Source organism: Chrysemys picta, unplaced genomic scaffold, assembly GCF_011386835.1.
Source record: "Chrysemys picta bellii isolate R12L10 unplaced genomic scaffold, ASM1138683v2 scaf980, whole genome shotgun sequence".
Taxonomy (NCBI): Eukaryota; Metazoa; Chordata; order Testudines; family Emydidae; genus Chrysemys; species Chrysemys picta.
The window spans coordinates 11,836-24,000 of NW_027053687.1; the positions used below are offsets into that span (position 1 = coordinate 11,836).

The following is a 12,165-nucleotide window of genomic DNA, read 5'->3' on the forward strand; positions in this document are numbered from 1 at the left end:
TGGCCTGGCCGGGGCTTTAGAGCCTGTCCTTCCCCACCCAGAGCAGACTGTCAAAGGCCAAACCCCTCTCACCACCAGCTGTGTAGCTCCCCCTTGCTTTTGGTCTGTCTTAGGCACCATCCTGGCCCTCATCCCCGTGGCATCAGAGCACTGCCCAACCTCGATTGCATTTATTCTAACCGCCCCCTGCAGGGCACGGCCTGGCTGCTACCTCCACTGAACAGACAGGGAACTGCAGCACAGAGGGAATAAGGGATTTGCCCGAGGCCACGCAGAGCATCTGTGGCAGAGCTGGGAAATGACAATGGGTCTCCTGGGCCCCAGGCTGGCATCTTCTCTTTCAACCTCCTGCCTCCTTTGCCCCTGGTTCAGTGTGAGCTGTGAGAGCTCTCTGGGGCACAGGAGCTGGCTGGTGCCCAGATGGAACTACATTGCCTATTGCACAGATCTCGCTTTTCCCGAACATTGAGTCTGCTGCTACAACCATACCAGGGCCCGCCAGGATCCTTGCAGCTGGTCAGTGCTAAGTTGTGAACTGTGCTAGGTAGGGAAGAGAAAATAGATTTTCCATCACTAGCGCAGCTCTGTGTTACTGGGGACTCACTGCTGGCTCAACCCAACCAGCCCTCCTCACACGGAGCCTGTAAATCCTCCAGCCCTGCTGTTCTCCTTTGTATTTCAGCAGTGCCCAGAGAGCTCAGTCCCGGATCAGGGCCCCGCGGTGCTAGACATTGTACACACGCAGCCCGATTCCCCCCACGCTGGGGCTCCTGAATGCCTCCTGCCCGAAGGCGGGACGGCTCTATTCCTCACCCAATGTCTCCTGCTGGCAGAGATGCTCTGAGAGACGTCTACGCTCTGGGTCTCTGGGCTTCCCGGGCTGGGAGGCAAGCGTGGCTGTCTCCGGGCGGTTCTGCTGACTCTCCAGCAGCTGCACTTCTGGTGTCCTAATGCAGCCCTAGTCCTCTCCAGCGCTCAGGGGCACTGTCCTGGCATCGGACTGTCCTGGTAAATAGAACAATGTCTCCTGGCACCCTGAGAATTCCTGTTCCCCCGGCAACCTCAGTGCCATTTCCTATGGAAGTGATGGTGTCAGAAAAGGTGATGGAGGTGGTCAGGCCTAGTGGTTGGAGCTGGACTCAGGGGGCGGGGCAGAGCATGGGTGGAGCAAGGCTGGAGCGAGACCAGGGCTGGAGTAGGACTAGGAACAGGGCTGGAGCAGGCTCAGCCTCTTGCCTATGTCAGGCAGGAGCGAGTTCCTGGCCCTGGAGTGATGTTGAGCAGACTGAGCTGCTGCTGTGAGACTGATATACCTGCTCTGGGAGACACAAGGCCAGTTCCTGGCTTGTGGATTAGCTGGAGCCCAGCACAGGAGGGAATCAGCACCTTACAGATGGCTCCCGGGACGCTTGGCTCCCGGCCCCGCTGGGTATTGACTTGCCAGGTGCAGGGGGCGAGGTGCAGCGCCAGGGAGGAGATTGGGGAGGCAGGAGCACTGAGGTGGGGCTGAGCGGGCAGGTGCTGAGGAGCTGCGGCTGGCTGGCCAGCAGAGAGGAGGAGCAGCAGCTCGGCTCTGGAGGGCCCAGCTGCAGCTCCACACAGGGCACTGCCAGAGCCTGGCAGGCGGCTGGCTGAAGTGGCACTTTGTGATCTGGCACGGGCGGGAGCTAGCTCCCCACAGCTGAACGCTCCGCAGCGCCGGTGGATTCAGATCCAAACCAGGATCTGGCTCCAAATTCACAGCTGGCCCCTTCCCCTGATCTGGAGCGGCTCGCACCGTCTGGGGGTGGTTGATTTCACAAGAGAGGGGGCTTCCCACAGACTCTCCAACTCCCTCACTGTGACGAAGTGGGACTGTTCTTAATGTTTCCTCTGAATACTGTAGGGGTGCCTCAGTTTCCCCTATGCATTTCTTAAGTCTCTAGATGGGGGGATAAAGGCCAGTGTGCATAAATGGCCAACACTCTGTCTCCTGGCAACTAATGGCCGGGGCCCTTCCCCCCTGCAACGGGATAGATAAAGGTGTTGGAGAACAAAGATCAGGTGACCTCCTGGCCCGGGAAAGAGACAAAGGCCAGAGAGAAGGGGGTGGAGAGTTTCAATTTGGAGCTGGCTGGGGACGAGGAGTGAAGTGTAGATGTGGGTGTCTGGCTTACTGCCCCCCAACTCCCTCACTGTGACGAAGTGGGACTGTTCTTAATGTTTCCTCTGAATACTGTAGGGGTGCCTCAGTTTCTCCTACACATTTCTTAAGTCTCTAGGTGGGGGGATAAAGGGGCACTTGGTAGACATGCACCGCCCAGCGAGGAGCCCGGGGAAGGCTCGGTGTGGCTGGCGATGCAATGGAAAAGCAGAGGCGGGCAATAGAAGATTCTCCTACCTGGAGTCAGGAGTGGGCAGAAGCCAGCGTGTATATGGGCCACCCACTTTCTGCTACCAGTGGCGGAGCTGAAACAGCCGGATCAGCTTTCCCAGCGGCACGTGCCAGCTCTAGCTCTGCCAGAGCCAAGCCTGGCAGTGAGGGGATGAGGCTTTGGCAGCCAGCAGGGGGCATGTCACAATAGGCAGGCGAGTCACAAGCCAGCCAATGTGTGACTGCCCAGCCCTGGGATGCCCCAGCCCAGATTAGTTTTGGCCTGGCCGGGGCTTTAGAGCCTGTCCTTCCCCACCCAGAGCAGACTGTCAAAGGCCAAACCCCTCTCACCACCAGCTGTGTAGCTCCCCCTTGCTTTTGGTCTGTCTTAGGCACCATCCTGGCCCTCATCCCCGTGGCATCAGAGCACTGCCCAACCTCGATTGCATTTATTCTAACCGCCCCCTGCAGGGCACGGCCTGGCTGCTACCTCCACTGAACAGACAGGGAACTGCAGCACAGAGGGAATAAGGGATTTGCCCGAGGCCACGCAGAGCATCTGTGGCAGAGCTGGGAAATGACAATGGGTCTCCTGGGCCCCAGGCTGGCATCTTCTCTTTCAACCTCCTGCCTCCTTTGCCCCCGGTTCAGTGTGAGCTGTGAGAGCTCTCTGGGGCACAGGAGCTGGCTGGTGCCCAGATGGAACTACATTGCCTATTGCACAGATCTCGCTTTTCCCGAACATTGAGTCTGCTGCTACAACCATACCAGGGCCCGCCAGGATCCTTGCAGCTGGTCAGTGCTAAGTTGTGAACTGTGCTAGGTAGGGAAGAGAAAATAGATTTTCCATCACTAGCGCAGCTCTGTGTTACTGGGGACTCACTGCTGGCTCAACCCAACCAGCCCTCCTCACACGGAGCCTGTAAATCCTCCAGCCCTGCTGTTCTCCTTTGTATTTCAGCAGTGCCCAGAGAGCTCAGTCCCGGATCAGGGCCCCGCGGTGCTAGACATTGTACACACGCAGCCCGATTCCCCCCACGCTGGGGCTCCTGAATGCCTCCTGCCCGAAGGCGGGACGGCTCTATTCCTCACCCAATGTCTCCTGCTGGCAGAGATGCTCTGAGAGACGTCTACGCTCTGGGTCTCTGGGCTTCCCGGGCTGGGAGGCAAGCGTGGCTGTCTCCGGGCGGTTCTGCTGACTCTCCAGCAGCTGCACTTCTGGTGTCCTAATGCAGCCCTAGTCCCCTCCAGCGCTCAGGGGCACTGTCCTGGCATCGGACTGTCCTGGTAAATAGAACAATGTCTCCTGGCACCATGAGAATTCCTGTTCCCCCGGCAACCTCAGTGCCATTTCCTATGGAAGTGATGGTGTCAGAAAAGGTGATGGAGGTGGTCAGGCCTAGTGGTTGGAGCTGGACTCAGGGGGCGGGGCAGAGCATGGGTGGAGCAAGGCTGGAGCGAGACCAGGGCTGGAGTAGGACTAGGAACAGGGCTGGAGCAGGCTCAGCCTGTTGCCTATGTCAGGCAGGAGTGAGTTCCTGGCCCTGGAGTGATGTTGAGCAGACTGAGCTGCTGCTGTGAGACTGATATACCTGCTCTGGGAGACACAAGGCCAGTTCCTGGCTTGTGGATTAGCTGGAGCCCAGCACAGGAGGGAATCAGCACCTTACAGATGGCTCCCGGGACGCTTGGCTCCCGGCCCCGCTGGGTATTGACTTGCCAGGTGCAGGGGGCGAGGTGCAGCGCCAGGGAGGAGATTGGGGAGGCAGGAGCACTGAGGTGGGGCTGAGCGGGCAGGTGCTGAGGAGCTGTGGCTGGCTGGCCAGCAGAGAGGAGGAGCAGCAGCTCGGCTCTGGAGGGCCCAGCTGCAGCTCCACACAGGGCACTGCCAGAGCCTGGCAGGCGGCTGGCTGAAGTGGCACTTTGTGATCTGGCACGGGCGGGAGCTAGCTCCCCACAGCTGAACGCTCCGCAGCGCCAGTGGATTCAGATCCAAACCAGGATCTGGCTCCAAATTCACAGCTGGCCCCTTCCCCTGATCTGGAGCGGCTCGCACCGTCTAGGGGTGGTTGATTTCACAAGAGAGGGGGCTTCCCACAGACTCTCCAACTCCCTCACTGTGACGAAGTGGGACTGTTCTTAATGTTTCCTCTGAATACTGTAGGGGTGCCTCAGTTTCCCCTATGCATTTCTTAAGTCTCTAGATGGGGGGATAAAGGCCAGTGTGCATAAATGGCCAACACTCTGTCTCCTGGCAACTAATGGCCGGGGCCCTTCCCCCCTGCAACGGGATAGATAAAGGTGTTGGAGAACAAAGATCAGGTGACCTCCTGGCCCGGGAAAGAGACAAAGGCCAGAGAGAAGGGGGTGGAGAGTTTCAATTTGGAGCTGGCTGGGGACGAGGAGTGAAGTGTAGATGTGGGTGTCTGGCTTACTGCCCCCCAACTCCCTCACTGTGACGAAGTGGGACTGTTCTTAATGTTTCCTCTGAATACTGTAGGGGTGCCTCAGTTTCTCCTACACATTTCTTAAGTCTCTAGGTGGGGGGATAAAGGGGCACTTGGTAGACATGCACCGCCCAGCGAGGAGCCCGGGGAAGGCTCGGTGTGGCTGGCGATGCAATGGAAAAGCAGAGGCGGGCAATAGAAGATTCTCCTACCTGGAGTCAGGAGTGGGCAGAAGCCAGCGTGTATATGGGCCACCCACTTTCTGCTACCAGTGGCGGAGCTGAAACAGCCGGATCAGCTTTCCCAGCGGCACGTGCCAGCTCTAGCTCTGCCAGAGCCAAGCCTGGCAGTGAGGGGATGAGGCTTTGGCAGCCAGCAGGGGGCATGTCACAATAGGCAGGCGAGTCACAAGCCAGCCAATGTGTGACTGCCCAGCCCTGGGATGCCCCAGCCCAGATTAGTTTTGGCCTGGCCGGGGCTTTAGAGCCTGTCCTTCCCCACCCAGAGCAGACTGTCAAAGGCCAAACCCCTCTCACCACCAGCTGTGTAGCTCCCCCTTGCTTTTGGTCTGTCTTAGGCACCATCCTGGCCCTCATCCCCGTGGCATCAGAGCACTGCCCAACCTCGATTGCATTTATTCTAACCGCCCCCTGCAGGGCACGGCCTGGCTGCTACCTCCACTGAACAGACAGGGAACTGCAGCACAGAGGGAATAAGGGATTTGCCCGAGGCCACGCAGAGCATCTGTGGCAGAGCTGGGAAATGACAATGGGTCTCCTGGGCCCCAGGCTGGCATCTTCTCTTTCAACCTCCTGCCTCCTTTGCCCCTGGTTCAGTGTGAGCTGTGAGAGCTCTCTGGGGCACAGGAGCTGGCTGGTGCCCAGATGGAACTACATTGCCTATTGCACAGATCTCGCTTTTCCCGAACATTGAGTCTGCTGCTACAACCATACCAGGGCCCGCCAGGATCCTTGCAGCTGGTCAGTGCTAAGTTGTGAACTGTGCTAGGTAGGGAAGAGAAAATAGATTTTCCATCACTAGCGCAGCTCTGTGTTACTGGGGACTCACTGCTGGCTCAACCCAACCAGCCCTCCTCACACGGAGCCTGTAAATCCTCCAGCCCTGCTGTTCTCCTTTGTATTTCAGCAGTGCCCAGAGAGCTCAGTCCCGGATCAGGGCCCCGCGGTGCTAGACATTGTACACACGCAGCCCGATTCCCCCCACATGTGGGGCCGTGTGACCCTGGGCTAGCCCTTTCCCCTCCCTTTGCCTCAGTGTCCCCACCTGTAATCCAACCCTGCTGGGAGGAGGGGAGGTGCTTAGAGATCCTGGCTGGGAAGCTGCTTTGGGGCTATCAACCCTCTCCATGATGGGCTCTTCCACCTAGGCTCTTTCCTCAGGGGTGTCGATTCTCATGTGCTCAGCGCTCTAGAACCTCCCTCTGAACTCTGCTCACAGCCCCATTGGCTGTTGCTGGGGTAAAGCCTAGAACCGGTTTGAGACAGGATTGTCTCCTGGCCAGGAAGCCAGCATTCCTGGGTTCTCTCCCTGTTCTCGGGGGATTGAGAACTCCTAGGCTCCGTTCCCAGCTCTGCCATTGATTTGCCACATGACCTGTTAAAAATCCCTTCCCCATCTGCCAAAGCAAATTCACCTCCTCCTGCCCTCCGTGGCCTCTGCTGAACCTGTTGCCAAGGAGGCTATTTTGTCTTTGCAACGTGGCCCCCTGCCAGCCGGATGCTGAGCTGCGCCCGCACGTTGGCCACCAAACCATTGGAGGAGGTGGAGATTTCCAGTCCCAGCTGAGCTGGGCGAGGTTCGAACCCACGACCTGTATCTCAGCCCTAGTGCTGAGCCATCATGTCCCCACATGGCCTCTGCCCAAGGATCCCAGCGTGGCGTAAGCAGGCAGAACCCTGTCGCTGCCAATCCATCCCTGTCTCATTTCACTGGGCCGTGGCTCAGCATCCCAGTGGTAGCTGTGTGGTCGGACGCTCTCGCCATCCCCCTGCCTTGCTGAAAGGGCTGTTGCTGGCCTAATGACCTGAGAGCGACTGGTCTCCTTTGCCACCGGGATTCACAGCAGCTGCCCTCCGGGCTGTTGCTTTGCAGATGTTTGAGATTGCGGACAGCGTGGTGGGGAACGTCGGCCCCACCCATAACTTCGAGCCCCCGCACTACGACGGCATCAAGTGTCTGGCCATCCAGGGCGACGTGCTCTTCAGCGGCTCCAGGGACAACGGGATCAAGAAGTGGGACCTGGAGCAGCAGGAGCTCCTCCAGGTATGGAGGGGGACGAGCAGGAAGGCCCTGCTGCTGGGCGGGGTGCAGAGAGATGGGCTAGACCCGCAGCGTGCCGTTTCGAGGGCCAGTGCCAGAGTCTGGAGCGAGGACTTAGAACCTGCTGGAGAGTCACTGTCCAGTCTGGAGCGTGCTCCCGCCGTCCTGGGGGCAGAGGATCAGAGGGCAGACACAGGGACCCCATCCCTACGTTGTACATGGGGCCTCCAGGCAATGGAAGAGCCCCGGGGGTTGCAAACGACAGTGGCTGGCAGGGTGGGTCCCGAAGGCAGTTTACAGCCGTGGGCAATGCACGGTAGCCAGTTCTATAGGGCTGGGCCCCACCTGCTGCGGTTAAAGGGCTCAGTGGCCTATGGGGAACAGGTTGGTCTGGGGGTAGATAGCGCTCGGCGTTGTCCCTATTTCTGACCCCGGTGAGTGTGGCTGTCTGGTCTCCGGGCCCCACAGGCCGCAGTGCCTGGCTCCAGCAGTGCGGGGATGACCTCCGGTGGGTCTGGGATAGAGCAGCAGCTGCAGGGGGCGTGCAGGCCGGTGCTGGGAGACAGGAGGTCTGGCTCTGCCATGAGACTTGGCTAACATTTCAGAGTCCTCTATTGATTTGGGGGGGGGCTCTGTTTTGGAGAACCTACCGTGTGCCTGCCCGGGGCTGGGTTGTTCAGAGGAGCTGGGCACTGTGGGAGTCAAGGGGAGCGGTGGGGGCTCCGCCCCTCTGAAAATGGGGTGGTCAGGGTGTCCCCCAAAATGGAGCTGCCCAGAGCTAGTCACCATTTGTGGCTGTGTGACCCTCCCCTACAGTCTCTCCCCTATGAAATGAGGCTAATGCTCATTTTTCTTCCCACTGGAGCGCTGAGGATTGATGGCAGACAAATAATTAGAGAGATGGGGGGTCGGGGGGAAATCTCTTTTATTGGACCAGCTCCTGTGGGTGGAAGGGACAAGCTTTCAAGCCCCACCCTGGAAGAAGAGCTGAGTTTGCAGACTTGTCCCTTCCCCCCACACACACAGAAATTGGTCCAATCAAAGAGATTCTCTTCCCCCATCTTGTGTGTCTCGTATCCAGGTTGCCAGCACCGCTTGGATTGATCAGAGCTTGGAGATCCCCTGGCCAATCCAAATGAGCAATTGTCTCCTGGAGCGGAGCCCTCTTCTCTCCTGCTGAGCTGCTTCTGTAGCTCACCAGAGTCCCGTTGTCTTGAATTCAAATCCTCGGCTGCTGCTTGATGAGAAATCGAGCGGAGCTTAAAAATTCCAGCTCTCAGCCACGGTACAGATGTGGGGGGTTTGTCTCAGCCCATTACAGAGCCAGCAGCCAGCTGCAAACCCAGCATCTGGCTCTGGCTGCTGGCCTGGCCCTGCCCTGGAGCTCAGGGGGCGGTTTGGGTCTTGATGGCCCCGGCTGGCAACGTGGATCGTGGGCGCTCACTGGCTCTGCCCTGTCTCTGTGCCTGCCAGCAAATCCCCAACGCGCACAAGGACTGGGTCTGCGCCCTGGCCTTTGTCCCCGGCCGCCCCATGCTGCTGAGCGCCTGCCACGGGGGCGTGGTGAAGGTCTGGAACGTGGAGAACTTCACGCCCGTTGGGGAGATCAAGGGCCACGACAGCCCCATCAATGCCATCTGCACCAATTCCAAGCACATATTCACTGCTTCCAGGTGAGGGCAGTGGGCTGGGCTAGGCCCCTGCGGGATGAGGGAGGGAGCTCTGACCCCCAACTCACCCCAGTGCAGCAGAGCAGCAGGAGCTCTCCAAACCCACTGTTGCTCCCCCCATGTGGCAGGGCCTGGAATGGCACTGGGAGCGAGGGATGGGAACAGCGCCGGAGCCGGGCTGCAGGCGGTTTGGTATGGGGCAGCAGTCGGCTGCAGGGCCCCCAACCCCTCCCCATCTAGCCTCTCGTCTCCTCCATCTCTAAGCCATTGTTAGGTCGCCCCACAGTGGCGTGGCCCGTAGCTGATTGTACTCACTGTGCTGCCTCTCCCAGCTGGGGCGGGGGCAGCCCCCGGCCTCACTTCCTCTCTCTCTTCCTTCCCCAGCGACCTGACAGTGAAGCTCTGGAGTAGGAGAAGATTGCTGAACGGCCCGACCTAGGCACTGGAAAGGCCGGAGCCAGGGCGACTGTCAGGCTCCCTGGCGGGCCCAGGCCCCAGCCCCTGTCCCTGGCTGTGAAGAGCTGGGAGCGGCCTGGCCTGTGTGTGCTCCAGTTTCCAGGACTCTGGGGTGACGGCGTCTCAGCTGGGGCTTTGTGAACTGCCAGCTCCCACGGCTAGGGGGCGTCGTTCCCGTCCAGTCCCACGCTGGGTTTCCATGATGCATAGGGCTTTCTGCTGACTGGGGCGTGGCCAGGCAGTGCTTCAGGACATGGCCTTGCCAGCCACGGGGAGGACCCCAAGCTGAGAGACTCAACAGGATCATTCCCGTCTGTCCCGCAGCCCGTTCAGCAGCCCCAGAGCCTGGATGTGCGAGAGGGATCCTGCCACCTGCATCCTGCTGCTGGCCTCTGCACCTCCTGGATGCCTGGGGTCTCATTCCTTCTGCAAGCGGCTGCAGGCCCCTCTCCACACTTCGTCGTTCAGCAGAGCTGGGATCTGCCGGCCGGTACCGAAATACGGAGAGGGCTTGTGTGCTGCCGACCCCAGCCTAGCACCAGCAGCGTCCATGGAGCACCGCTGGGGAATGACCCGCTCCCAAAGACGGCTTCTGAGCCCCGGCACTGCACTGGGGCTCCTTGCAAGGGGCTCCGGCAGCCGCTCCATCGCTGGGTCTCCTGACCAAATCCGCATGCTGCCTGGCAATTGTCGACCTCTGCATCTGACCCACCTCGGTTCGGAGCCAGGATGCCCCCCCTTCTGCCCCGGGGGTGGAGAGAAGGAAGCTGGCACATGGGGAAAATCCCTGTGGGCGTCTCCAAGGAAAAGCGGAATTTCTGGATCTCTTCACTCTGGGTACCCCCTGACCTGACTGAGCCTTAATTCCGCACTGGTCTGTTCACTCTTCCCTGTGGTCCCCTCACTGCCCATTTGGACACCCGGCTTGGTGCCATCTCTGCTGTGCGTGGGACTAGCTCATTCCCAGCTGCTGCGGGAAGGGATCGAAGCTTTTATAGTGAGGTTTTAAAGAATGTTTTAAGCACCCTTGAGAACAGATTGGGACCTGGGGATTTTTAATAGCTGGGAAAGGCTTTAATGCTGGGAAAAGGGCTAAGCTCTCCGCACCATCTCACAGGAGGGGTTTAGGTTTGCTTGGGGCAGTTCCCTGCCTGCCGGCCTGTGGGTCCTGGCTCAGGAGAGGTCCGGGATTAGAGTAGTGGGTGGAAGGGCGGGCAGGGGGTGGTTATATGGTCAGGAGAGAGGTGCGTTGGCAAAGGCAGAGGGCGTGGGGCGCTCTGGATGGGATCTGCAGCAGGGAGCGGGGCAGGGCTAGAATGGAGCTGGATGAAGGGGCGGACGGGGGTAATGGGAGGGGCCCACATGAGACTTGAGGTGCATTAGCAGAGCTGAGGGGGGCAATGAGGGGTTGCCCATGGCCTGCCCATGCTCTGCTTGCCACTCACCTGCACTGCCAGTCTGGCACGAGACACTAAATCACCAAGGTCACCCCAGATTTGGGTTTTATAAAGGTCAAAATTCCGTAAGGTCTCTCGCCACCATCTCCAGCCATGCTTGGGTGCCCCCCTTCCTCCGGGGCATCTGCAGCCAAGTGCCTGCAGCTGCCAGAGCCACGTGGGCACCCCACAGCGCTGCAGTCCCCAGAGCACATGGACTCACTTTCACTGGGGTCTTTCGCTACCTTCACTCCCTCCCCTAAGGACTGGCTAAGGCATCCCAGTCCCACGCAGCCAATGCCCAGTGCAGTCGCACCCTTGGTCAGCCAGCTTCTCGCTGCTGCTTAACGCCCTGGGGGTGCAGAACTTGCCGCGAAACGGACCTGAGGGAACCGCAGCAGGCTGGCCGTTTTCCCCAGGTGCGTTTCTTGTGTCGCTCCGCACGTCACGTAGGAAGCGGCGGTTGGAGTCTGGTTTTATGGATTGATTCCCGTTAATGTGCTGGGGGCGGTGAAGTTTTGGCTCTTCAGCTACCTCCATCAGCAATGGATTGTGTGTTCTCTGGGATCCAAGACTTTCAGCATCCTTGGTTAACAGGTGATTTCCCCTGGTGTCCTTCTACACGGCAGCTCGAAGGACAACACCAAGGGGTTCTTACCCCAGATTTGACCTCCTTTCAAACTTATAAACTGAATGGGAAATGTTTCCACTTTCTAAACATCAGCAGCCTCTTTATTTATTTGTTTTGCCTTTTGATAATCCAGCTGCCCTGTCTTGCAGTAGCAAACCCTACAAAAACTGTGATTGATCGCCCCCTGCTGGACAAAGTAAAAATTGCCTCCAATCGCTGCTGCTCTGTGGAAACAAAGCAGTGTTTCTGAGGTGGGAAAATGTGTTCATTTCCATCATGCCTCTGAGCATCTGGCTACTGACCGGGATCGGAAGTCCTGCCAGGGTGCTGGCTCTGGGGGATCCAAACACAGTGACTTGGTTTGCTCAGCTACGCATGACAACCACCCATCATTCTCCCACTCCTGCCCACAACGAAAGGAGTAGCGTCCCCAGGGCTCTGCCGATGCCACGGGGGAGGGGAACGTAGGTTAAAGTGATGCGTTCCAGCTACCGAGAGAGTGGGTTATATCCAAGATCCCCCCCACATGGAATAGGATTAAACTGGCTGGGAGAGAAAAGATGGATTTTTTTTCCATTTGGCAACAAGAGGGACAAGCAAACGTGAATTGTCTGAAATGAAGAGGATGGGAGCTAGGGGCCCTGAGTTGCCACTCATGTCACTGGGGTATCGGTGGGTGGCCTGTACCCTGGAGGAGGATGTCTGAGTCTCTGCTTGTCACAACGGCTGTCGGATGCAGCTGCTCTCATGGGGTAACACTTGACATCTGCTCTGCCCTGGCAGGTGTGACTGGCTTCCTGGTCCTTTACACTCAGCCCTTCCACCTCCCGCTGACCCCCATTTCAGGTACGATCCCCCAAAGAGCACAAGGGTCAGATTTTTCTCTGAGCTG

The 12,165-nt window shown here is 58.8% G+C and overlaps 1 protein-coding gene across 1 annotated transcript; it reads left to right on the forward strand.

Moving 5' to 3' along the window:
• The first annotated feature begins 6,729 nt into the window (after positions 1 to 6,729).
• On the forward strand, positions 6,730 to 12,134 carry LOC103306545 (kinesin-like protein KIF21B). Its single transcript, XM_065579873.1, has 3 exons — positions 6,730 to 7,083; positions 8,554 to 8,753; positions 9,135 to 12,134. Exons 1-3 carry the CDS (start codon positions 6,913 to 6,915, stop codon positions 9,187 to 9,189), a joined length of 426 nt encoding a protein of 141 aa, XP_065435945.1. The 5' UTR covers positions 6,730 to 6,912; the 3' UTR covers positions 9,190 to 12,134.
• Positions 12,135 to 12,165: the final 31 nt, after the last annotated feature.

Bases quoted from the DNA above. Each gene is read 5' to 3' on its own strand.
- LOC103306545 (XM_065579873.1), top strand. From the start codon at position 6,913: ATGTTTGAGATTGCGGACAGCGTGGTGGGGAACGTCGGCCCCACCCAT. The intron at 7,084-8,553 runs GTATGGAGGGGG...TGTGCCTGCCAG, and splicing joins AGCAGCAGGAGCTCCTCCAG to CAAATCCCCAACGCGCACAA. The intron at 8,754-9,134 runs GTGAGGGCAGTG...TTCCTTCCCCAG, and splicing joins CACATATTCACTGCTTCCAG to CGACCTGACAGTGAAGCTCT.